Source organism: Pinus tabuliformis, chromosome 8 (genome assembly GCF_031772625.1).
Source record: "Pinus tabuliformis cultivar Carrire ecotype Pingquan chromosome 8, CPIR1, whole genome shotgun sequence".
NCBI classification, from domain to species: domain Eukaryota; kingdom Viridiplantae; phylum Streptophyta; class Pinopsida; order Pinales; family Pinaceae; genus Pinus; species Pinus tabuliformis.
The window spans coordinates 1,338,302,015-1,338,329,242 of NC_142294.1; the positions used below are offsets into that span (position 1 = coordinate 1,338,302,015).

A 27,228-nucleotide genomic window follows, 5' to 3' on the forward strand; every position below is an offset into this window, starting at 1 on the left:
TTATGCCTCCCCAAAGTTCAATAATAAAAAGTTAAATAGAAATTTTAATCACAACAAATCATAAGAATTGACCCCTAGACATTTTTCTTACCAGGAAACATAAATCCTTGAAACAAAAACCCTAAGAAGGTTGAATCCACCCAAGATGAGATTTATTAACATTCAAAATGAAAATGTCAACCAACGATAGCAATGAAATCAAGAAGAAACTTATGAGGTAGATGAGAACAATAGATGGAAATTAGACAACTTTGAAACCCTTGGAAACTTAGTGATGGAGGTTGTGCCATCAATTGTTTAATTGAGATTAAGTTGGAACAAACCTTAAGTTTGGTTGAAAACCTTGAAGCCAAATGTTGAACAACCTTAACTATTAAAAATTTCCCCGAGGCATATTGTTACTTTGTTCATTGAGAATACCAAAATATGCGGCGACATTGCCATTAATGCAACGGCATGCTTACTGTTTTGCCATTCAGCGCTCTCGGGAGACATTAAGCTCGTGGATTAAGGCGGTTCTTTAAATATCAACTTAACGTCGGTGACTATTTCACGAGTCACATCTGGCCCAACTCGAATCTCGTGTCACAGAAAAAGCTGAGAGAGCTACTACACAATCTACAATAACCGTCGAAGCAAAAGTTGATCTTACTTAAAGTCAAATATCTCAATTTAATAATTTTATATCGACTAGAGCACTGATATTTTGGCCTCCCGAATCCCGATTCTTCCTTTGAAAGCAAAACGTGATATCATCTTAAAAGTCTAAACCACTCGACGCCGCACAACAAGGCAAAGAGGACAAAATTGTAATGGCAGAAACAAAAATGAATAAAAAAATATATAAAAAATGTGCATAGGAAAGACGGGAGAGCAAATGTGAAGCAGCAGCTTCACTTCTTTACATCTTCTTAGCGATCGGTGATCTAGGCCCAAATCCATACCTAAAATCTCCAGTAAATGGGGCAATTTTAGCTGTTAGGAGCCATCTCAATAGTCTTGAATGCTGTAATTTCGGATGAATTGACTGTGGAATCGGCTTCTGCTTTTGAAATGGCTGCCGATAGCTTCATCCAATGCTCGAATCGTCTCGCAATTGAGTGCAACAATGACGTATTAAGACATAGTACTTACTGCGTGAAAGCCACTTGCACGGAATTAGGACGCAAATTCTCTGGAAAGAAGCTGATCTTTTTGCCCTACGGGGCCTTCAGGCCGCTAAATACGAGCTTCTCTGCTAATCGCGGTTCGATTCTTTGTTCGAGTGCCGGCATCGCATCTACTCAAAGGTTTCTGCTTTTACTTTTCTACGGCCTTTTCTCGGTACTGTTAATCTCACCGTTAATAGAAATCAAAGGTTTGGATATTTATAGCTGGAAAGAATAAGTTCTTTACAAATTATTCAGTACGTAGAATATGGTGCTGATGCAATTGCTAGCTCCGGCGCTATGCTCGTTGCATAAATAGCTCCCATAGTCCTTTCGTTTCCCTGTTTTCTCAGTGAAAAAAATAAAAGCTTTGCTGAAGGCTTTGTGTCTAACTGTCATTTTGAAGATCAAAAGGTAGCTTTATTTTTCTAATCAAACACCAAATTTGCATCTTTCACAAGTTCTTTATTTTCCCTTCCCCTATCCAGACCATGTTTTCACTTAAATATGTCTCAATTTCTGAAATTAGACAGAGATCTCTGGTTCCGGTCCAGTTTTAGCTTGAGTTGTAAATTGCGTATGAAATCTTGCTTCTTATTGTCCCGCTGGATTCGAAATATTTTTAAACCTTCCGAGCTCTCCATCTCCCCGGTCTCTTATTAAATCTCTCTTAAAGGGGGAGAAGAATTATATTTTCGTTTATACAGATATAGCTTTCTACGCAGGCAGGACATATTGTGACTAAGGATCACCAAGAAGAATCCAATTTCGTTTCCGTATTTTATATTTCATTTGGAGAACAGATTATCTGATACTTAAAGGCAATCCCGTGGTGTCGGAATGTACATTTTATTTTATAGGTAAATGCTTTTGTTTGAGTTGTGGGGAGCTATGAACGCCAGCTTTTGCATTAACACATTAACACACCTTTTACATAGGGGTGGACTCTTACGAGACTTGATCTTTTTACTACCCATGGGGTGCTCCCCAGTGCGGTATCAGAATGTTCCCAAAGCCTCGTTAATTTTATTGGTGATGTGGAGGAAGACAAAATTGATTCAGTATTTACTGTTAATTTATGTATAGCTTCAACTGAACGAAGAAACTAGGTGGCAGGCTTAGTTTATTTGGAGCGATATACTGTTTAAATATTTTTCTTCTATTTGCATATCCTTTAGGAGTATTATACTGCACTTAAGACCGTTGCTTTCTATGAGGTACTTGGGGATAAAATTGACTTCTAGTGATCTATAGTTTGGTAAATAAAATGATTATTGTTCACTGTTCTCTGCAGCCTCAACCTGAAAGTGAAGTAATTCATTTCTTTTTAAGGTCTTGATTATCACCCTAGTGAACATTAGGGCTCTCCTATTGCACAAGTAGCTCATGGGCGTAGTCTGCCCGCACAGAATTTTGGCTATTGCTATCCTGCAGAAAATACCTTTTTCCAACCATCGCTATTACATCTTAGAGAACTATTATAGTAACTCTTGATATTACTCAAGTCAATTGAGAATAGCTACCCCATATTTTATTTGTGTTGTTCAAGATGCCATACATAATAGAATCTAACATGTTAAGTCGATGAAGGTAAACCGCTTTTTGTTACAGGCCATTATGATCTGGTGGCATAACTGGGTACATTTTATTGTATTGATATATAAGTTGATAAAGGAATATAATCTTGTGTTCTCTTACTCGTGAATTTTCTACAGATCTGAGAAAATGGGGATACGCTCTGCGGAAGGAAAAGTAAAGCTTCATTTCAGGCTGGATCATCAAGTGAGTTTTGGGGAGAACCATGCTATTTTAGGATCATCAAAAGATTTTGGGTCATGGAAGAAGAAGCTGATGATGTCATGGACCAAGTCTGGATGGATTTTGGATCTGGAAACGAGAGGTGGGGAAAAGGTTGAGTACAAGTTTATGATTGTTACTAGAGATGGAAAGATAATATGGGAGGGAGGCCGTAACCGGGTTTTGGAACTCCCTAAAGAAGGGAATTTTGAAATTGTCTGCCATTGGGACAAGACACAAGAAGCCCTGAATTTGCAAGGAATTGATGGGGCACTTGTGACATCAGAGACTTTGGATATTAAGAAGGATGCGACCTCATCAAATGGTAAGCCTCTAGTAGAGTCACATGGGAATGTAGCTGAGGCAAGTCCTTTTGTTCAAGGATGGCAAGGCAAGGATATCAGTTTTATGAGATCTAATGAACATTCAACCAGAGAAAGGGAAAGGAGCTGGAATATATCAGGTCTAGAAGGACCAGCAGCAAAGCTGGTTGAAGGTGATAGAAATGCAAGAAATTGGTGGCAGAAGGTAAGTTTCATCTGTTGCTATTTTTTTTTTAAATAGGATTATGAGTCCAGCATACTCTTGGCCTTCATGTGAGATTTTTAGATACCCAGGAAGCAATTTACAGTGGCACTTCTCTGCTGCCTTTATAGTTTATCTAGATCTTTCTTTAATCCATAATTTCACTTGCTTAAAATATGCTCTACCAGAATACATCATAAAGTTCATGGCAGGGTATACAACAAAGTAAATCCTGTTGCTATAACTCCACACTTTTTTGTAAAAAGTCATGCATTTGGTGGCATTTCTAAAGCGTTTGTGTAGACTGCTCCAATCATATTCTTTCTCTATAAGTGAAGAACTAAATTAGTGTTATTTATATTTTTCATGGCTCTTTGATGGAAGCATCAAGCCACAGATTTTCTGATCGCACAGTAACTGTCTTTGCTGCAAACTTCAGTCTAGGACTAGGTGGGCAATGGAATGGCCACATTTCCATGATTTTGTTTGTTGACTAAATTGTCATTGTATTTGCGTACATTGTTTCAATAACTTTTAACCTATTTGCGTTGAGCATCTCTCCCGTCTCCATTCTTAGTTCTGAAGATTAACATATACTGTGTAGTTTGATTTTAGTTTTTCTTAACTGGCATGGATTGCAATATGAACATGAAAGGTGATTCAACCATAAAGAACCATGGTAAACTGAACCCCCAAGATGATAACCGTTCAGGTTCGCTATCATTATTTGTGTCCACCTACAGTGTTAAATGATAGAGCATATGCAGTTTATTTTGTGAAATGTGGTGGAAAGTTCTCTAGGTGATTCTGCCTTGCTACTTGAGACTTGATGACTTGAGACTCAGCAGCCTGGGATATAGTGACTAACTGACTGTGGCCTGAGGAGATTGCGGTTTGATGCTAAGGAACAGAACCATTGCATCATCAGTTTGGCGACTGATGCTCAGTCATGTGAAGTCCAGCAACTTGGAGACCTGGTTGACTGTAACTGGCATATCTGCATGTAACCACCATGGTGTAACTGTATTCTGAGCATATAAAATATATCATAACCGTCATTGAGATAGAGATTCTGCTTTTTTTGCACAGTGTCTAATCTGGTCATCTCTATGGATCTAAGTTTATTCCATAACATTAGCTTATTGTTTATGTTCTCACTATGGTAGAAACTAACGAGGGCATCAAACATCTCCTTTGTTGTCTTCTTCTCAGATATATGAGGGATCAGTTGATCCTTTGTAGCATCCGAGATCATCTGCTTGGCCTTCACTTGCCTCTTGTTCTGAGTTGCCAACTACCATGGATCTATATAGGCAGAATCACAATATTTTGGAAATCATTCTCTTCTAGTAAGATTGTAACCTTCACCTTCACCATCCATTCTATCCTCAAATTTGAGGCTTGCTGATGCCATCTATGAGAATCACTGCAGTTGCACAAATTCCCAAATCTGAAATTAGTTTTGGAGTCCTCTTAGCTGGAAATTGAATAGCGAAAGCATAAATTCAGTTTTACACATACATGGGTAATTTCTCCTTACAAATAAGCTCTTCATTCCATCAAAAAACTTAAAAGGAAACCTCCACAAGCTGCCAAAGACAACAGTTGCACAGTTTCAAAACTACCTCAAACTGTGTTGTGTGGATCTATTGAGAGTATGGCCCACTATATGGACTGTATGGACTTTTGTAGACTGTACGCCGTACGGACATTCATATGACTGTACAAAACTGTACAACAACCTATATAGAATTGCATGCTGCCCAGATTTGCCTCTGCCTGAATCCATGCTCTCCCTCTCTTGGTTGCTCAATAGGATTAATTTTTCAAGTGTGTGTTAAAAACTTCTATCTTGACCTGTCTTTATACTTTTTGTTGAGACTGAAACTCGAATCTATTTTTGAGTTCACTCCTAGTCTAAGTATAATCTATTTTTGAGTTCACTCCTAGTCTAAGTATATGCAGGATTTATTTTTTGACTTAACAGCTAAATATAAGACTCTTCACTTTTTCTACTAATGTGAATTACAAAATAGAATGACTTTTCAAAAATATAATTATTTTTTTGAAAGTAGAATTATTCTAAGAATTTTTTTCGTCTATAATCACATCAAGAAGCATTTGTTGATGCGTTTCGAACCAATCAGTGTGGTTCATCGTCAGGACAAGATGAAGAATCAGATCTTGGCAACAGGAAGCCAGATCTGATTTCATCTTGGAGACCTGCAAGCATGCTTGTTTAAATTGATGAATGTTCATCGCAATGGCCTTTCCGTGCAAGGTTGTAATAATCGAGTTTAGGCTTCTGTGATCAATATCTAGATTCTAAGAAAATGGAAAGACAATAGTGATAAAATACAAACTAAAGCAACTAAGTAGATGAAAGAGATAGGTTGTAATTACCTTAAAAGTATCCTTCCATCATTTAGGATTTTGTAAAGACACTTGACATAAGTTCGAAAATCTAAAATATACATTGATACAAATTTCTAGAAGTTGTTCCATCGATTATTATTTGATGGAAGACAAAATGAATTCTGGAAACATCATTTTTCGGCAATAATCACATCAAGAAACATTTGTCGACGTGTTTCGAACCAACCATTGTGGTTCATCGTTAGGACAAGATGAAAATCAGATCTCGGCAATAGGAAGCCAGATCTGATTTCATCTTAGAGACCTGCAAGCATGCTCGTTCAAATTGATGAACCTTAGTCGCAATGGCCCTTCTGTGCAGGGTTGTAATAATCGAGTTTAGGTTCATCAATTTGAACGGGCACGCTTGCAGGCCTCTAAGATGAAATTAGATATGGCTTCTTGTTGCCAAGATCTGATTCTTCATTTTGTCTTGACGATGAACCACACTGGTTGGTTCGAAACACATCGAAAAATGTTTCTTGATGTGATTATTGCCGATTTTTTCTTAGAATCTAGATATGGATCACAAAAAAGCCTAAACTTGATTATTACAACCCTGCGCGGAAGGGCCATTGCGATTAAGGTTCATCAATTTGAACGGGCACGCTTGCAGGCCTCCAAGATGAAATCAGATCTGGCTTCCTATTGCTGAGATCTGATTCTTCATCTCGTGCTGACGATGAACCACATTGGTTGGTTCGAAACATGTTGACAAATGTTTCTTGATGTGATTAGATATGGATCACAGAAGCCTAAACTCGATTATTATAACCCTGCATGGAAGGGCCATTGCGATGAAGGTTCATCAATTTGAACGGGCATGCTTGCAGATCTCCAAGATGAAATCAGATCTGGTTTCTTGTTTCCAAGATTTGATTCTTTATCTTGTCTTGACGATGAACCACACTGGTTGGTTCGAAACGTGTCGACAAATGTTTCTTGATGTGATTATTTTTGATTTTTTTTCTTAGAATCTAGATATGGATCACATAAGCCTAAACTCGATTATTACAACCCTGCACGAAAGGGCCATTACGATTAAGGTTCATCAATTTGAACGGGCACGCTTGCAGGTTTCCAAGATGAAATCAGATCTGGCTTCCTGTTGCCAAGATCTGATTCTTCATCTTGTCCTGACGATGAACCACACTGGGCGTGTCGAAACGAGTCGACAAATGTTTCTTGATGTGATTATTGTCGAAATTTTTTCTTAGAATCTAGATATGGATTACAAAAGCCTAAACTCAATTAATAGAATTATTTTTCAAAAATATCTTGTATTACTTTGCACACATTCACATTGAACTTGTGTGGTATTTCCTGTTTAAGCTATAATTCTCAACAAGTACATTATCAAGATGGGCATTGGTGCCTTCAAAGTTCAAAGTGATTGATGACTTGGGAGTTTGTACTTCCTCTTCTACTTCTATACTTGTCTCTGATGTTGAGTATTGTTTTCCTCTCTTTTGTAGGGTTTACCTTTATGGCTTTTCTTTTCTCATGTACTTCCGTTCTTCTCTAATGCTTTCATTTTTATCTTTTCTTCTTTTAGCATGTAGGAGCTATGTCAACACTCCCATATTCCGATTTTAGCTGGTTGTATTTTCTAGTCCCATTGACCTATTTTTTGGTCATTTGCGAGGCTTGTCCTAAGCACAGTTCTGTCCTTAACTGTCTCCATTCTATGCCAATCAATTTTCCATACGCAAAATATTATTCAGATGTATTTGAATTAATTCTCACAAAGACTTTTCACCTTGCTCGTGGAAAAAAATATATAGGATAATAGTAATAATAATAATCTATTTTTAAAGGTACAACCAAGCCAAACACTAAATTGGTGTATGAGACGCCCTTGTTTGTGGGACAAGGGACCTTCCTCTACACAATTATTTGACTGCTAAAGTCTACAGAGGCGTACATACTTTAACCTCCTCTGGATTTGAACCTGCGACCTCTTATGAGAAAGCACATGTTCTTAACCATTAGGTCCCACTCTTTTAGGGAAAAAGTTGCACTATTCCTTTGCATTGTTTTTTTTGCAAAATGTGCTTTGATACTTTTCTTTTGATTCATGCACCTAATGGAAATTTTGGTTATATATCATAATCACAATCCTAAAAGGGTTCGATTTCAGTAAATTTTGTTACGAGAGTTAAATGGACAATTTGTTTTTTGTACAAACTAGTCACATATGTTTTCTTACTATACTGACTACTTTTTGTATTGCCTGGCCATGTGACGTCAATTGTTTCATTTTTATGTGGGTTGGCAAAATGCATGTTCACATGTTTCCTACAAAGGTGCAAAATAAGTTATTATTGAGATTCGAGACTATATCTTGACACTAATCTAATGTACTTTTGTAGTCATCTTTGGATTGATAGCATGGAAAACAATTTTTCTCCAATTTTCTCCTCTATAGAAAACATCTACTTGTCAGGGGGATATGGTTTCCTTATCCTAGGAAAGTTAATCTCTGTTGTATTTGTTTCATGAAATCATTCACTTATTAAACATATTTCTCTTTATCAAATGATTTTAGGTACTTGTTGCCACCCAAACTAGCAATCTTGTCAAGACCCATACAAGATGCTAAGATGACACATACGGGATGAGTGCCACTATCACCTTGGTACAAGTCCCCACTCTTTAAGCCCAACTCCTACCTAAATGGCTATGGGGGGATTTCCTATATAAATTACTTCACCTAAGAGATTAGTAGACTAGTGCCTTAAATGGGGTCTAGGATGAAGAGAGGGTCTAAAATATGACACGACAACCCCCCGGAACATGACATGGACACGTTAATTTATTATATATTAAAAAATATAAAAATTAGTGAATTAGAAATAAAATATGAAATATATACAATCACACAACTAATGCATATTACCAAAATAGCATTAAGTGCAAATGCAATCCATCTCTAAACCAAAGATACATCAAAAAAGAGGCCCTAAATGGCCTATATAGTCCCAAAAAAATCATGCTACAACAAATAGCTAGTACTATATATCATCAAAATTTTTGCCTATATTGGGATCCTCATCATTAATATCATCCTCTAAGAATTAAAATAAGCTAGAACAAACTTAACATGTCAAATCGAGATTCTGTTTGAGTGATGGGTGCATTTTTACTAGGGTCATGACAGAGGAGTTCAACAATCAATGCCACCAACATCGAGGTACACAAAGGGCTTGGTCCTCTTAATTTAATGTTAGTTCCATACCCTTATACATGACAAACTCCTAAAAACTGTTAAGTCTGCTAGATTATGAGTGGGATCTAAAATTCTACTGTTTCCATATGAAATTCGATGAGGTCGAAACCATGCTCAAACATCCTGAGTCAGTTAAAGGTAATGTTAAAAATTTAAATAAAAGGATTAAAATGAAATGTAAAGAAAATGTCACTTTTACTTTAAGCATTTAACATTACCATTAATAGCATCAGTAGGAACTGGGCAAATTCATTTCCCAACACTTGGAATCCCTTCTAACATTGCTTAATTGCCCTTAGCTGCACTCCAAAACCTTTGAGAGCTCCTAAACTGTGACTAAATTGCGTGAGAATGAGGTAATAAATCGATTTCAGGATGTTTTTCCACAAGACACATGTCCAAATTTTGGGACACCAATAGGGCTCGTGTCCAACACCATTCAAACTCGTGCCCTATGAATAGGACACGAGTCAAACTCGTGTTAGACATGTGTCACCCACATGTCATGTTTGACACAACACCATTCAAACTCGTGCCCTATGAATAGGACACGAGTCAAACTCGTGTCAGACATGTGTCACCCACATGTTGTGTTCGACACGAAGGATTCGAAACACGAAGGGGGGGCACGTGTCAGGCGACTTAGTTGCACACCTACATAGTCAAAGATTCCTTTACCGCGAGTCCCAATGTGATCCATTCCTAGTCCTCCAATCTTATGTAGGACGAAAGGAGCTAAGAAAAGGAACTGGCCATGGCTGACCATAATAGGCCTTGGACACCTTAATCCAAAACCTCACATCGCCTACAAGGCTTTAACTTGCATCCTTGGGCTTACGATGATGTTATCTAAAGTGAAAAACCATATGTACCCTTGTTAAAATGATGGGTAACAGTACCTTAAAAATACTCTTTCTTACTTTTGCATGCTATATTGCAATTTCATCACTCCATTATCTCTCATTCCTCCTCACAAGAGTGTGGGAAAGCCACTAGTTTTTATCTTTTAATTTTGAGACTTGGACTAGTTTGATCTCTTGGTCGGTGACAACCAAATCAACCATCATGGTGGGGCTGGTGTGATGAGATAAGATGATATAATTTTTTTAATGTCCAATAAGTGAGCACTACTACTAATCAGATTAGCAGGATTGCAAAGGTCCATGCAACCTGCTAGGATGGATACACACAGGGTAAGGGCCCATTGTCACCTCAGCCCAAGCCCACTCTCTTTAGGTTCAATTTTCTCCTAAAGGGCCAAGGGAGGATTCTTATTCAATACCTCTATCAAGTTATCAATGCAGGTAAGATTAGTGCCTTAAATAGGGTCAAAAGGGGAGGTGAAGGAGTTAATGCAATATTTTGGCTGATTTTTGTATGTAAATATGAAGTAGAAAACAAAAGACAACAAAAACGACACCAAATGATGTTAGATATGGAATGTGAATACACAAATTGATGTAGAAAAAAATATACTTGATAGTTACAAAGTTATTTTTTAGTTTCGGTTACTGGTTCGAGGGGTTATAGGGCAAATCTGCTTGTTGCCCTGTCAAAACAGGCTGCAAAATTTGCAGTTAACTATAGGGACAACAACCAGTCTCACTCACACAGACCACCCAGTGAGTGCTAAAACACTCCAATATCAGTGATCTAGGGGTGGGGAAGTTGGGATGCATGAGTTTGGTCTTGAAAGATCACTTCCAAGCGTATGAACAACAATAAATCCCAATTCTTAGCAAGCCAAAATTTGTATTTCTATGTTCCTGGGATCAATTTCCATTGGGTGCTTTGCCCAGAAAATTCCAGCAACAAATATTTAATAAAATCAACTGAAAAGCTTCTATTTTTAGACCCTAAAATTGATAATTCATCAATGTAAACTGTTATTAAAGTCTTAAATCGAAGATTTTAAAAGGTACTTGGTATGTGTAGGCTACCTTGAAATACTTTTAGATTTCTACTGTAATGACCACGTAAATGCTCATTTTGCGATAAAATAACTTGGTACATAGGTTGAAAAATATGCAACACAGTCCGAATTAACTGTATAACATCCTTGACTAAAATATTATTCAATTTTAAACAATCCAAGGTAAATTAACTTGCTATTTTGAGATGAAACTTGAAAAACCGATAAGTAATATCCTAAACTAAAACAAAAAAATGAAAAGTTTTATGTTTTTTGAAATAGATGGTTGTTGGATTTTCTTCCCTTATGCCTTCAGTACTTTCCTCAAGTGCTGAGGTTGTGACACACACTCCTCTCTAAGTTGGTTTTGCACTTGATCAGGGAAGTTGAATTGGTGTACAAGTCACAACCACTTGTGTGACTTAAGGTACTCTCCGCTTTTCTGACTCAACTGTGGCCCTTAGTATGGCACTCTCTAGCGTTCAGTTCGAGTATGCGGTAAAATGCAAACTTCCCTTCCTAGTTGAAGCTTCCTGCTAGAATGGTTCAACCCTGGTTGGAACGACCCACCTGCAACAAAAGAATAAAAAGAAATTTCTTTTTAGTTTGCCCCTTCCACATGGTTATGTATCCCCTTAATGCCTCGATCCTTTAACTTTTGTGTGATTTTACTAGCTGGAAAATAACCTAGATGCGAAACAATTACAACAAATAACCGAGAAGAAAAAAGATAGTAAGATCCAACCCACAAATGTTAAATTATTACACAAGTTTGCAAATTAGCTCTTTATGAATGGTACTAATCTCACAAGACAACAACAACATTTGCTAGAGAGGAGACTAGCCTTTTATAAAAACCTTTTAATGGCTAGTTTGACTCTTGTAGAAAATTATTTTTTTACTAGTCATCCACATGTCGGAGACTTAGTAATTTCATAAAGATTACATTACAAGAATAATTTTTCCCACTAAGGGGTTGAATTAGTTCACAGGGCCCAAAGATTCCCTTTGCTTGTGGTTTGAATGAGTAAATTATGAAGAATAGTAATCATAAGTAGCTCAACATCCCATCCCAACATCCTTGAGGAAACTCGACTTGGTCCATAATAGTTCAACTTAGTATTTAGGTGGTTCGAGTCCCTGAGTTGATTCTTTGGCTTCATAACTACCAGTGGATGGTCCTTTCTTTAACTTCCCAATCCAAAATACCTCCAATGGCTAATTTGACCCTTCAACAAGGAAAATTTTAAGGATGAAAATATATCTCAAAGTATAGAAACCTTGGTGAACTTTGCGGGTACCTAATATGCAAACTATAAAATGTTTGGCAATATTTTTGTAAAAATATTTGAATTACTAATGATTTATATCAGTGTTACTTGGGAGCGGGAGCGGGAGCGACATTTTCAGAAGCTCCTAGTTTGGGAGCGATTTTTTTAAAAAATATATATATATATATATATATATATATTTTGATACATATATGTCAACAAAAACATGTAGAATGATGAATTAGATATAAAAAAACATAGATTGATCATTGAGCCATATCACATCAATCATCTAGAAGTTATAATCTTCATCAACCATGTCCACAAGTTAGTAACATACATATTACAACTGCAACATATTGAGTCTCGTGAATCATGATTCATCAAATTCAATCTTAAAGTTTCAACTTCAAGCTTTCAAAATTGAAAATTCTATATATAACATTTATCATCATTGATCACCAAAGTTGTACTTTTAAGCTAAGTTTAACCATTACAAGAAATAATATCTTAGATATTTCTAAGTTCTAACTGTTAACATGAAATGAAATGTTATAAAATGAATTATGAATAATGATATGAAATGAAACAACTTTAGTCTTTCACGAAGCATCATATTCATAATTCATAATCATTACCAATGAGTTATAATTGCCAACTTCAAACTTCAAACTTCCATTGTCATAGTCATATATTGTTTACAAAAAATATCATTATGATATGAAAGAGTCAAGAGTCAAGAGTCAAGGACTCAAGGCTCAACAGTTATAAAAACTAATAGAAACTAGAAAAGACAAGTAAACTGTAAATCTACATGTGGCCCTTGCCACGAGAGTCTCCTGTATGAGTAGGTCGTGGTGGTCTTCTAGGAGTCTCCCACGCAGACTGACGACCAGAACTAGAAGGCACATGCCCTCCACGTGAGGGTGTAGATGGAGGTGGCGGCAACAAAGGAACAAGACTCGGAACTCGAGCACTGCTACTGGATGGTGGAGGTGGTTTCTGCCATAAATGGTTCCTTGCTCCTCGGCGCTCGCTCCTCGCTCCTTTGCACAATCTCCTTGGCTCTCCTCAACTCATTCAAGTCACAATGAAATACAAAATGCCCCCCAAGCCCTTATAAAACAAATTTTTATTTTTTAATCTTTTGGGGCGTCCACGATTATATATATATATATATATTAAGTCACCTGACACGGGGATTCGGGACACGTAAGATTCGGGATTCGTGGTGTCGGATTCGGGACACGCTGACCCCCCGGATAAGGACACGTTATATATTATTTTATTAATATATATATATATATATATATATATATATATATATATATATATATATATTAACAATTAGATATTGTCATATTTCTTACACAAATTTTAATTAATGATACAAATTTATTGATTTCAAACATAGATCTTCATCTATAGCTATTAGCATGCATAGTACATACAAAATTCAAATAAATGTTGGTACTGGTCACATAAATGATAAATCTATTAAAGATTTAAATCATGATTCATAATTCATAACTGAAAGACAACTTACAACTACAAGATAGTAAGATAAACACACTGACAACTGTAGTTTTCTCATTAAGTCATCAAATCAAAATGTGTTACATAGGTAGTGTTGGTGCAATGCCAATGGCAAATAGAAATAGAAAATATAAAACACTACAGGTATACAAGCCTCAAGGCATCAATCAGCGTCATCATTGTCCCCATCATCATGGTCCCCACTGCTCTCCTCTACATCCTCCTCCTCCCCTGTGTCCATAGTCACCTTTGCATCTGCTGGTATGGAGGCTGACCCCTCTAAGTCATCAAATCTAACAGGCTCTAGCACTGGATCATTGAGATCCATGTTGGCCAATGCCAACTCAACAATGGTGTCCAGACCCATATCATCAGGAACAGTGTTACTTGGGAGCGGGACCGAAAGCAGGGAGCGGGAGCGAAAACGGGAGCGGGAGCGACATATTCAGGAGCTCTTGGTTTGGTGCTCTTGATTAAATACGAGTTCCATATCCTAATACATGACAAAATTCAATGGAAACATTGCAATCCCCCAATCCTAAAATCCTGAAAAACTGATAAGTCTGCTGGATTTTGAATGAAATCTAAAATTCTACTTTCTCCATATGAAATCCAATGAGGCCGGAACCACTCTCAAACATCCTGAGTCATTTCATGGTAATGTTAAAAATTTAAGCAAAAGTGACATTCTCCTTAATCTTCATTTTCATCCTACACTTTTACTTTAAGAATTTAACATTACCATGAATAGCATATCAATACTAGGGCCTAGACTTGATTATGAAGCTGCCAAAATGCTCTACTCCTTGCTGCAACAACACAAATCACTTACCAAATGAAAATATTAATGAGCAAACACGCCCTTTTCATACCCGCGCTGAGCTTAGCGAGTCCTGGAAACCGGACACGTGTCCTAAAATCGCGACACGCCCTTGAAAATCGCGACACGCCCTCGGACACGACGTGTCCGAAATGGACACGACGTGTCCGAAATGGACACGACGTGTCCGAAATGGACACGACGTGTCCGAAATGGACACGATGTGTCCTGTGATTTGGACACGAATCCGGCGAATCGTGTCGGATTCGCCGGATTCGGGATTCGCAGGGGGTTTAGGATGAATCCGGTTTCCTAGATATATATATATATATATATATATATATTTTTCCGCGCTTTTCGCTCCTGACGGCGCGCGCATCACTCCTGGAGCGAAAATTAAAAGCCCGGGAGCGATTGCTCCCTGATCTCTCCCGGGCTTTAATTTTCGCTTTGGGAGCGACGCTCCCGAAGTCGCTCCCTATTTTGGCAGGGAGCGCAAATATTTTTATCGGGAGTGTGCTCCCGACCCGCTCCCGCCTGGAGTGCGAATTGGGAGTAGGTTTGAAGGGGGGGGGCTCCCCCGCAACTCTGATTTATATAGTCTCTATAAAATTTTGGCGATTTTCAAGGTAAAATAATTGCATCATATAAAATTTGGGTGAACAATTTTTAGGAAAAAAGGAAATTAGCAAATATTTTTTTCGAAAAAGTATGGAAAATTAGCCCATCTGCAAAATTTAGTCCCTAAAATTTTCCCTACCCTTCAATTGGCTAGTAGACTTTCAAAGTAACTAGTTCAATCGACTTTTCCTATTTAGTAAACTTGACTTGGCCACTTGTGTGCTATAGATCTCTAATGCCTTGATGATTTTGACTATTCTAACACTTAAGTTTGTTGAAACCTACCTTGATTTGAATTCACTATCCTTCAATTTTTTTATATCTTGGCTAGCATTTCCACATCACCATTGTGTTGTCCACATCATCACGCTGTTGTGCTAGTTCTCTAACACCTTAAGGAATCTGAGGATTCTGAGACTTGGGGTTTTTTTCTTCTATAGACCACTTTTGATGTAATGCATGCCCCAAACTTTGCACCCCTACATAAAACAAGCTTTGCTAGAACCATGACTCCTCTAGTAAGCCCATTCAAGGCCCTCCAATTCTATCTAGGACAAAAGGAGCAAGAGATGAACCCAAAGGGTTTGACCATGTTTCGATCAACATAATGTCTAGGACACCTAATACAAGACCTTGCATGGTTGTTACAAAGCTTTTGGCTTGTGACCTTGGGCTTACAATGGTAGTGAAATATGCTGCAAACCTCTGTATGTGCTCCTACTGACATGAGGGGCACAAGCACAAAAGAAGGTCAATGGGGCTAGAAGGTATGCCTAATGAAATAGAGATTAGTCAAGGTTAGAGTGTTCCTTGTAATAAAGTAAGATTGCTTTGGTTTTGTAGTAGCTGCCTACTTTTGTGGAAACCAAAAAAATTTAACGGGTTGTTATGTGGTTTGTTGTTGCAAAATCTAGCAAACCTTAGAGAGGGGCACCCGACAAGGCTAACTCTAGACCAAGTGACAACAATGGGGTGATGGCCCTTTATCACCGCAGCTAAAACCCCCTTCGCTTTACGGATATTCACTGATGGGAGGAGTCTCGGTATGTGAGGAGGTCATCTAATGGGTATTCTAAGGTTAGGGTACAAGGTGACACAATGAGGCCTTCTATAAGAAAATCACAATTTAGGCTCAAGGCTCCAATAGGAGGCAATTCACTTTCTTGATGGACACTTATTAGATGAGGCACAAGACCTAGGGCTTGATTAACATGTCAAGTGTTGGGATGGCCAAAGGTCAAGGCAAAGAGAAAGTGTTTCCAACAATGTATATGAACAAGATCAAAGCACATGAAACCCTTGAACGAGCCCCTAAGTTGAAGCGTGACCAAACTAGGGTTTACCCCAACTAGCGCAAAGGAATTTATGGACAAAATTGAAGTTGATGCTCGCCAAAAGAAGAGATTTTGTAGCAAATACAATCCTCTTGATGTTTAGGCTCTTCAATTCCAAAAATACATCTTGCTTTAGGGATTGGCACCAAGCCCTAGTTAGTGTGCTTGGCTTTAAAGGGGCCAAATTAAGGAAAGAAGAGTTTATGGATAAGAAGTGTGTTTGATCACTAACAAAATAGACCAATGCCTTGCTACTTGGGAGTATGGAGTCTATGATTCTATAGGATAGCTAAAAGGTTTCTAAGGAGGCCGAATTCTTGATGCCCTAGCACCAAAACTTAAGCAATTATCTATGCAAAGGATCAAGGAATTTTCATGGGAGAGCTAGTAAAAGTTCACCACTAGAATATTCATTCACATGTTATTCATAAGTAATGCATGTGATAGTGGCATCTATATAGCATTCAATAAATTTTCAACAAATTAGGGCACAATAGCAAACCCTAGATTCAACATATTCCATACATTAGACATATAGAAAATAAATATTCAACAATAGGTACACTTACAAGATAACATGCAAAGAGATTCCATCCATTTGATCCAAAGAATAGCTCCAAAGATAAACAAATAAGCTCCAAATGTCAAAATGCATTCATAGATTTGAATTCTCCACAAGATAAGAAGGCCAAATTAGCTCAAGAGGCTAAATTCTCCAAGTGTGTGATGATGATTTACAACAAATGATCTCTCCTCTACTTATATGAGGAGTCACAAAGTTAATTTTAGCTTAATGTCCCCTAAAACAATAAAATGATGATGCAACAAGTTAGGCCATAAGCCGACCTAATAGCCAATGATAAAACACAAATGATTGCCCACACGCGCGAGATGTAGGGAAGAATGTGCTATCGTCATCCATGCGTAGGCCCTTTTAGGGCATGCGCTGAGGGCTAAGGATGCCAAGTGAAGTGTAGAAGTTCTCTAAAATGAGGGTGTGAAGGTTGGCATTCACATTTATGTCAATCTCTCTTTGTGGGCCCCCAAATTGCATCTTGGGGTCAAAATGTGGACTTATGGGTCTCTTGGTGGTCAAAATGCTTGTCTCTGCTCCAATTTGGGGGCTTTCAAGGTGGTGCTAGCACTCCCATATCTCAAAGCATGAGACCATCCTCCTCTGGGCCCTAGATCAACTGCCATCCCTATAATAGTGCTAAGCTGGCTAGGGGCATGTTGGGTCCGGGTGCATCATCCCATAAAAGTCATAAGGCAAAGTGTTGGAATGCTATGGGTGTTGGAGGTGCCCATGGGTATGTATGATGCTCTGGTGCTATTTGGACTCCCATGGCTTTCAACACCTCACCTGTGGGTGTCAATATGCTCCTTTGGAAGACTTGGGACCTGGTTAAGTTGGCCAAGCCATGGCTGTGGAACCATCTGACTATTACACATTATATCCATTGCTAACAACTACATCATTAGGTACATTTAATCATTTTTGCATCCAAGTGGACCAAGCTTGAAACTAATGGGCAACTCACCCTTCCAAAAATTAAGGCTTTGAACTCACTATGGTGTTACCTCCCTAGGTAGGAGTGGTTAATAGACCACCCTATTCGGTGTTTCCATCCCCCAAGGGGAAGTGGCATGTCCTTGGTCCACACTTCTATTGATAGTTGTAACTTGTCATGTGAATAATGATGGATGGAGGGGACAAGACTCCATCCATGGCCAAGTGCCATGGTCAAAGGTACCAACAATGATGGGCTCCTCATCCTAAGTGTACAAATGTGGTGAGGGAGCAATCATGGATGCATGAGCTACCAACTTGGCCTTTGCTTTTCCATCCCTCTTGTGCGCCTTTTACTTCTTGATTTTTCTTTGTATCACTACTCGTAGATCAAAAGGTTAGAGCTTGCTTTGTATGATGTATAACAATTATTACCCTCTTAATGATGAAGCAACTCATCCATTAGGGGTTGGGACATGCAAGGGTTCCTTCTCATAATATGAAGAGCAACATGTGCTTAGGAACCAGGTGATGGCCATAATTGTGAAAATTCCACAAGAGGAACCCCTACTGCAGCAACTGATGATATTACTCCTATTTGTTAGTTCCTTTAAACAAATTACTTGCAGTTTCCTACTACAAATATCGTAATACATACACTGCAGCCTTCACTTAATTAAATATTATGCAGAAACAAGAGACCGAGCAAGAAAGAAAATACAACACAATAGACACCGTTATTTTTGGACAAATGTCCTCGAAAAAACCCAATGCGGGAAAATCGATGCAGCAACTCTGAGGGTTTATTATTATTAAGCAGTGGCAAATTCTGAATACATCTCTGAATGACTCACAGGGTTATTCAGTTACAGAGAGAAATACCGATAGAAAGAATTGTGAGATTACCTCACACTATCACTGGAAATCTTGTCTAATCTAGCCCCAGACTGATTGCCCCCGGCTTTTCTGGTTGCCTCTGCTTAGTATCTGCGTCAGCCCAACGTCAACCTCTCTGGGGACAACGTCAATCCTATGGTTGGTCGATTTGTTGCCCAGGAGATTTGGTTTCTGCCTCCCGGTCTCACACCATGGCTCCCGGCTTCTAAAACTCGAATTCCCTCTGCAAATTTCAGACTCCTCATTGGCTTCAGCGTTGCCTCTGCCTGGCTCCGCGTCAGCCCCTCTGGCTCAGCGCTGCCATTGGTGGATTACTCTCTGCCTCTCTCTATTGATGATTCTCTGGTTAAGAAAATAACTCTCTCTAGATGTTATCCCTACCCCTCAACTGCAAGAAATCTCTTCAATCAAATTTTCCTCTTGAGAACTTCTCACTTCAGAAAATCAATTTCTTGATCTCTCTTGGTGTGTTTTCCAAATGACCCTCAAGCCCCTTCTTATATCTTCCTGTTGGACAACCAACGACCTAGATTAACTCCTAATCAAAGGCTCAGATCGTTTTGACTTGATCTCCGTCTTTTTTCTAGAAGTTACACCCACAATTATATTAATACCCATTAATATTTTAATTTTCCTAAGTTTAGACTTAGGAACTCCATTAAAAATATTAATTATTTTAATAAAATTGTTTCTGGGTGAAATTTCCCAAAACAGTTTCTGGGTGAAATTTCCCAAAACAGTTTCTGGGTTCTTTGGAATGCATGTGCCCAAGCCTCCCTGCAAAATTTTAGGCCTAGAGCACATCTGATGCTACCCTAAATCAACACTCCCTCTTAGCGATGAATGTGCTCTAGCAATATACTGCTGCTGTATATTGCTTTGACTCTGAAGCATTGTCCTCTGCAGTGTTGATGTTTGACATGCTGTCCACCAATCACTGCGCTGTAGCTGTAACTATACTACTGCCTTTGACACTGCCACTGCCAATGCTACATCTATATTCTGTACTACAACTCCCTCTCAAATGCTGCATCTGCTATGCTACTAACACTGCGACTGCTAACATTGCATCTGTACTGCAACTCAGTTGCTGAGAGAAGCAACTGAAAAACATCCAAAATTACTGAGCTAACTGTGTTCATTATGATACCACATGAATGTTGGAACTGATTGCTGCTAGTCTTTGCGCTGACCCTCTGAATTTGCTGCGCTATTGCTGACCTCTGCTTTGTGCCATTTGCACTGCTGCCAACTCTGCTTTGTGCTGTTCAATCTATGGCACTTCTAGCCACTGCAACTGTCTCCCCGACACTCCTCAACACCATCCGACACTAGTCCATCTTGCTGCTGCAAAATTGGGCTCCCGTAGCAAGGTATTGATCCAAAAGGTGGACTTCTCAAGGATCCTGCCCATCTATAGCTCTTTCGAATTACAACTCCAAATCAGCCCACCTCCCTCCTGGAGGTATCTCGGCTATCATGGCGAACTCTTCCTCTTCGATCTTCATGGCTGCAAGCTTAGGATCGTGGCCCATCTTGCCACATCTGAAACTCTTCCTTATCCTTTTTCTTCAAAGGACACTGGGATGCATAGTGACCCATCTTGCCACATCTGAAACACTTCACCTTGGAGACGTCCTTCTTTTGTCTCTGTTGCCTCGGTTGCCCCTTCGATGCAAGGGCAACATTGTCCTCCTCCTCCTTGGGAGACGTCCTTCTTTCGTCTCTGTTGCCTCGGTTGCCCCTTCGATGCAAGGGCAGCATTGTCCTCCTCCTCCTTGGGCTTCGATCCACTACTACTGCTGTTTCCGTCAAGTTTGACCTTGACCAGGTCTCTCCTCAGCTCCTCTTGTTTTAGAGCTGCCCACATCTCATCCCAATTAGGCAATGTTGCTCTGCCCAAGATACTCTGGACAAAGACTTGCCACTCATCTGAGACAAAATTGAGGGCTAGTTTAACTAACTCTGAATCCTGAGGTGTGTGCCCCACAACAGACAACTCATCACGAGTTTCCTTCAACTTCGTGAGGAATGGATCCATACGCTCTCCCTTCTGCATTTGAGCAGATCTCAGCTTCTGCTCCAAGTACATATTCCATTGCTCGGAAGATCCCTGATATAACGTGGCTAAGGCATCCCACATCTCACACCCCGGCTCCTAGTTTGTGAAACTCGAATTCCCTTTGCAAATTTCAGACTCCTCATTGGCTTCTATGCTGCCTCTATGTGGCTTTGCGTTAGCCGCTTTGGCTCAGCGCTGCCACTGCTGGATTACTCTCGGCCTCTTTCTGTTGATGATTCTTCGTCTGAGAAAATCACTCTCTCTCCGGATGCTATCCCTGCCCCTCCACTGCAAGAAATCTCCTCAATCGAATTTTCCTCCTGAGAACTTCTCATTTCAGAAAATCGATTTCTTGATCTCTCTTGGTGTGTTTTCCAAATGACCCTCAAGCCCCTTCTTATATCTTCTTGTTGGACAACCAACGACCTAGATTAACTCCTAATCAAAGGCTCAAATTGTTTTGACTTGATCTCTGTCTTTTTCTAGAAGTTACACCCACAATTAGATTAATACCCATTAATATTTTAATTTTCTCAAGTTTAGACTTAGGAACTCCATTAAAAATATTAATTATTTTAATAAAATCGTTTTTGGGTGGAATTTCCCAAAACGGTTTTTGGGTTCTTTGGAATGCATGTGCCCAAGCCTCGCTACAAAATTTGAGGCCTAGAGCACATTCGATGCTACCCCAAATTAACAATAATGAGCGAGGTAGAGCTCATGCTAGGCTATTGCACACGTGCTAATGTGTATGTCTCGACTATCTTTTGCATTTTGATATTCTTTTGTTTTTGCTTGAGGCCATCATATGCTTTTTCTTGTTCTTTTAGCTGCATCAACCTCCCAGGGCAAAGTTTTGTGCCCTACCCAGGTATGAGGATGTATGATACCAAATCCTAGAGAACCAATGGTTAGTTGAACCGAAGAAGGGAGGTGGAATATAGGGTTTATGATGTAAGATGGAAAGTTGTAAGAATGGAATAGGGAGAGGTAGGACTGCGCTATTTTAATCGAGGTTTCCCAAGTAGTGCCCCTCCTATACCCATTCGGGCATTAGAGGAGGTCCCATTGGACTAGGATGAAAGATTACCCCCCCATTTAAGGTGAGGGAACAAGATCATAGTCAAAACCCCTCTTCCTTCCAGGTTACCCAATAATCTATGTCAAAGGCCCAAATACAAACAAGCATAAGCATCCGATTGCAAAATGAAGAAAGTGCTTTTTGATTGGAATCCTACCTTCCAACATTCTCTTGCCAAATGGGTGAGGAAACATATGACTGATGCAGCTGGTGGAGATATGAATGTCACGTTGTCATCTGCCAGTAGTGGATGCCGGCTGGGGCTGGCTGGCTGGAAGAGATGATGGGAGAAAATTTTTCCTATGGGTTCATCCACTTTTGGTGGGTAACATGGTGACATGGTCAATGCAATGACCAACATAGTCATAGATCCTATTCTCTATGCCAAACATTTCCAACAGTTGTAATGATCATCAAGTTAAGCTATCTAATTGTTGTCGAGGAAAAACCATGGGGCATTTTCTTTGGCTATGTTAGTCCGAGGCTCTGAATCATATAACATTTTTACTTATCCTTTGCTGTTTAAAATGGATTCGATGTCTCTTGGCTCTCTTATGTTTTAATTCTACAGTAACATAGGGGCCATTATTTAATTCAGAGTTTAGAAAGGAAAACTGTCTATCCATATTTTTTAACCATTTATTTTCCATGATTACAGTGATCATTATTGATTATCAGCCATTCATTTTGGATTTCTATGTAGCAATTGCATTATTTTTGAAAGTATCATCATTTCCTCTCTCGATCCTTGATTTTTGTCCTGAATTTTTTTTCTTGCATAAAATGTGATAAGCTTTTGCGTTACAGCCTACATGGTTCTACAAGATTGACAGTTTGAAATGTTATTGTATTTCTTTTTTAGGAGAAACAGATACTACCTCTCTACTTATTCCTTCATAGCATATTTTACTGTGGTTGTTTTTCTTGTTGCAGCTAGAAGTTGTGCGAGAACTTTTGATGAGTGAAATGGGAAAAACTAATCGCTTAGAGGCACTTGTTAATACTGCAATTTACCTGAAGGTGCTTCCATCTTTTAAAATACCTTTTTGGTTTTCAAGTTCAAGATTATTCACTAGTTTATTTACTTATGTGCATACTGGAATTTTCAGTAGGAAATTCTATAAAAAGTAGAGAGGAAGAAAATAGAAAGTTGTTTCTTCTTAAAATAGTTTATTTACTTATGTGCATACTGGAATTTTCAGTAGGAAATACTATAAAAAGTAGAGAGGAAGAAAATAGAAAGTTGTTTCTTCTTAAAATATTGTTGATGGTGCATTAGCTTGAAATATTTTATTCTCTGACATGTCATTATCATCAGTGGATTAACACAGGTCAAATTCCCTGCTATGAGGGTGGAGGTCATCACAGACCAAGCAAACATGCTGAGATATCTAGACTTATTTTCCGTGAAGTGGAGAGGATTTCATCAGAAACAGCCACATCAGCCAAGGTTGTTCTATTGTTTTGGTACATGTTCATCATATTTGTGCAAAAACATGGTTCCTATTGTTCCCAATAATCTCCAGTTTAGATATTTTCGTCATGTCAGATATATACACTTCTTCTAGTTTCATACTTGGTTTATAGGATTAGGCCTTTAATTGAATCAGTAGTAAGTTACACAATGCACAACACATATTATTATTTATACTTTCCAAAGATAACATGATCAAACATGATGTTTGTGAGCTTGGAATCATGAAATTGGCATCTTTTCTTGGGTTTCTTCAATTTTCAACCTTCTGTATATATCTGTTTAATCTCCTATGCAGAAGATGCTTGGTCTTACATATTTTGGGAGCTGTTACTTTTAAATGGTGGATCTTGTAGGGGCCCTTAGGTCTTTGAGATTGATCACCTCATTTTCTAGACTATATCAGCCACTGCAGTCATCAAGTGCCTGGCAAATACTGCAGTTACAGATTGAGATAATGGCATATCTGAGGCGGAGCTTTCTTGCATGGTTGACCATGTGGCCACCTGGGCTTAATGTTTGCCTCCTTCATTGTAGAAGGGTAACTACCATTCTTCATACCCAGCTCAGACTTCATGGGTATTTGTACATCACCGGTTTTCTTTCTTTCCCAAGAGACTTAGTTGGCCTTGGATGCTAGGAAGGTCACTGCAAGTTCCTGACACCATTACAGGTTTTCACAACTGGGCCCTCTCAGACCAAGTCACTCTCCAAAGGACATTATCAGGTGTAGAATTGGTGCTCTCACAATAATTGATTGAAATTCTAACACCTTTGTTACAGACATTGGATAGGATTTTGACATGACTTTGTTGGCTTCCATTATAGATTTGTGTCTCTTGGCTTCCCTTATAGATTTTTGTCTCTACTACAGTACCTAGGGTTTGGGGGATGCTCTGGGCGCTCCCTTATTGGTGTTTTTTCATGACATACTTTCTAGTTCCTTTGACCTACTTTGGTCATTCATGGAGTTAAATATAATTTATTTCTTTATTTAACATATAATGTCTGAAAATGTTTCTTTGTCAGCATTGATCTGTCTAGAATGCTCTGAAAATTTGTGAAGATTTACTTACGCGATGATATGTAGATTGGAGTACTTGATGTGTTGTGGTTACTGTAGTACTTGACACTAGTTATTTATATATTATTTTAAGAATAGATTATCTGTTTGCCTCCAGTTTGTTTGTATTGGTTGAAAATTTAAATACACATTGGTGAATGATCCCCTCCCTTGTAAATAGAGCATACAACGAATGAATCAAGTAATGGGTCTAGTTTTCTTAAATGCTTGTTTTTCATTCAAGTAATGGGTCTAGTTTTCTTAAATGCTTGTTTTGGTAGACGTATGTAATTATTCATATAGGTTAGCATGCTATGCAGCCCTACTCAAGCACCAAGAGAATGCAACAATTAACTTATGCATTGTTTCTGTAGAGGACAAATTTCCTATGGTATCCTGAATACCCAATTCCATAGGTTACAACATGTACTTTTTCCTCTCTCAACACATGAGAATAGCTCACTTCATTCTTATCCATCTGATGTCAAGCACAGGATGCCTCTTTTGGTGCCAAGGAAACCGTTACTCCAGCACAATGATATGGAATCTTTAACCGATTAGGGACAGCGGAATTCTTACTCCTTTATTGTCTAAGGCAAGCAACCATGGTGTCCTTGACACCCAATGCATATATCTCATACATATATTGCTCTTATGTCATAATGGTTTAGATATCAAAATCAAGCTACCAATGTGTAGCATGAATCCACCATGACTATCCAGGTCGTCATTGCATTTCAGGCTCAATTACCACTCTAGGGACTTGTATATCTACTGATTGTGATGTCATTCACACATCACATAAACATTTGCCGCAACACAGCACTAGTTGAAAAACAAACATGCCACTTCAATTAATATATCTTCTCATATCTATCAATCATCATAAGAAAAAGCAATATAAATCATCTTCTGCATACCATCAAAGATATGCTAAGGTAATCTTTATCTTATATTGCATGAGTTTCGAGAAAATGGGAGCATTGGGAGTAGGGATACAAAGTATCTGGTACAGATAGAAGTTTCACCTATGAAGTAGGTTGGAAATGCGATAATATATATTAATATATGAAAAAATGAAGAAAAAAATTAATATATTATAAAAATATCAATATAAGCCATGAAATTATATATATATATATATATATATATATATATATATATAATATAAGGTCCAGTAGTGTATAATGTAAATCAAAATAGTAAATATATTGTAATTCATTATTTCAGTAGGCGAGCCATGTAAGTTAAATCCCTGAAGAATGCCATTAGGCTTGGGATATCAATGCAAGTAAGAAAGATGAGCAACATGGTTGATAAGAATTCAAATTTTAGGATTAGAAGTCAACTATCTATCTGGCTACAAATCTTTTTAATAATGCAAATAATCACAAATCCCATTTATAAAAGATAAGTAACTTATAAGTTTAATCACAACCTTTCACTAAAACGGCAAAGAATATTCCTTTTTATTAAAAATATTGAACATACACCTAATATTTGTAATTAAAAAAACTCTAAAGTTTGGTATCCTCTTTTCCATTTAGACATCCCTATGAGCATAACTACTAGCACAACTATATAAATTAAATGGCCGGTGGGCATCAAAACACCTATCTCATATATATCTCAAGTTACCAAAATTTAAAAAATCATAAAACTTAATTAAATTATAATTTTATTTTTTTATTATTAATTATAAAAAATTGAATATATAAATTAAGCATATATATACATTTAAAAAAATGTAATAAAATTTTTATTCAAGGATATTCATCCCCACTTTATCATGGTTTTGTTATAATACTATGGGTGATCACTATAGGTCACAAATACCACATGCCCAAAAAACCATAACCTAGTGTTCATAATACATGTGCAAATGACATTTTTTCAATTAACCAATTTAATTAAAAGAGCAAAAATTAATTATTTTAAGTATTTTTGAGATAAATCTCAAACTTTGCAAAAAGGGCATAAGTGCTTTTGAGATAAATCTCAATTGTTGATTTGTGAATACTACAAAAAATATTCTAAAATATTTAGTGCATGTTAAATCCCTACTATCCACCTAATAATTATTGATAATTAAATTAATTTTTGGGAGTCTTATTCCATATTAGACACACTTATGGACATAATTAAAATAAAAATTTACAGACACACACACACACAGATATATATATATATATATATATATTAAAAACAACATCTAATAGATTCTTAGCTATGGAGACTTACTACTATTTATCATGGAAAATTTAAATCTATAAATAGGTTTGTTAAAATATTATGGGCCAATACCATGGTCTATAAATACCACATGCCCAAAAAACCATAGCTTATTTCATACTGTACTTATTCATATCATATATATTTTTTAATTAATCAAAAGAGAAAAAAAGACGCGATTATTTTGGAAATAAATTTCAACCTTTAATTTGCGAATATTTACGAAAATATTCTAAAATATTTCATAGAGGTTAAATCTTTACTATTTACTTAAATATTACTGAAAATATTCCACCGAGTT

General features: G+C 37.8%; 1 protein-coding gene across 2 annotated transcripts in view; it reads left to right on the forward strand.

Moving 5' to 3' along the window:
• Window positions 1-848: 848 nt before the first annotated feature.
• PWD (chloroplastidic phosphoglucan, water dikinase (ATGWD3)) overlaps window positions 849-27,228 on the forward strand; it is a 327,315-nt gene continuing 300,935 nt past the window's right edge. Inside the window, exons 1-4 of one of the 2 annotated variants that reach the window (XM_089373693.1) lie at window positions 849-1,289; window positions 2,864-3,473; window positions 23,092-23,178; window positions 23,477-23,608. In XM_089373693.1, the coding sequence (XP_089229819.1) occupies window positions 1,054-1,289; window positions 2,864-3,473; window positions 23,092-23,178; window positions 23,477-23,608 (1,065 nt within the window). In that variant the 5' untranslated portion in view covers window positions 849-1,053. The remainder of the gene's footprint in view (window positions 1,290-2,863; window positions 3,474-23,091; window positions 23,179-23,476; window positions 23,609-27,228) is intronic. The other variant, XM_089373694.1, reaches the window with a different exon arrangement.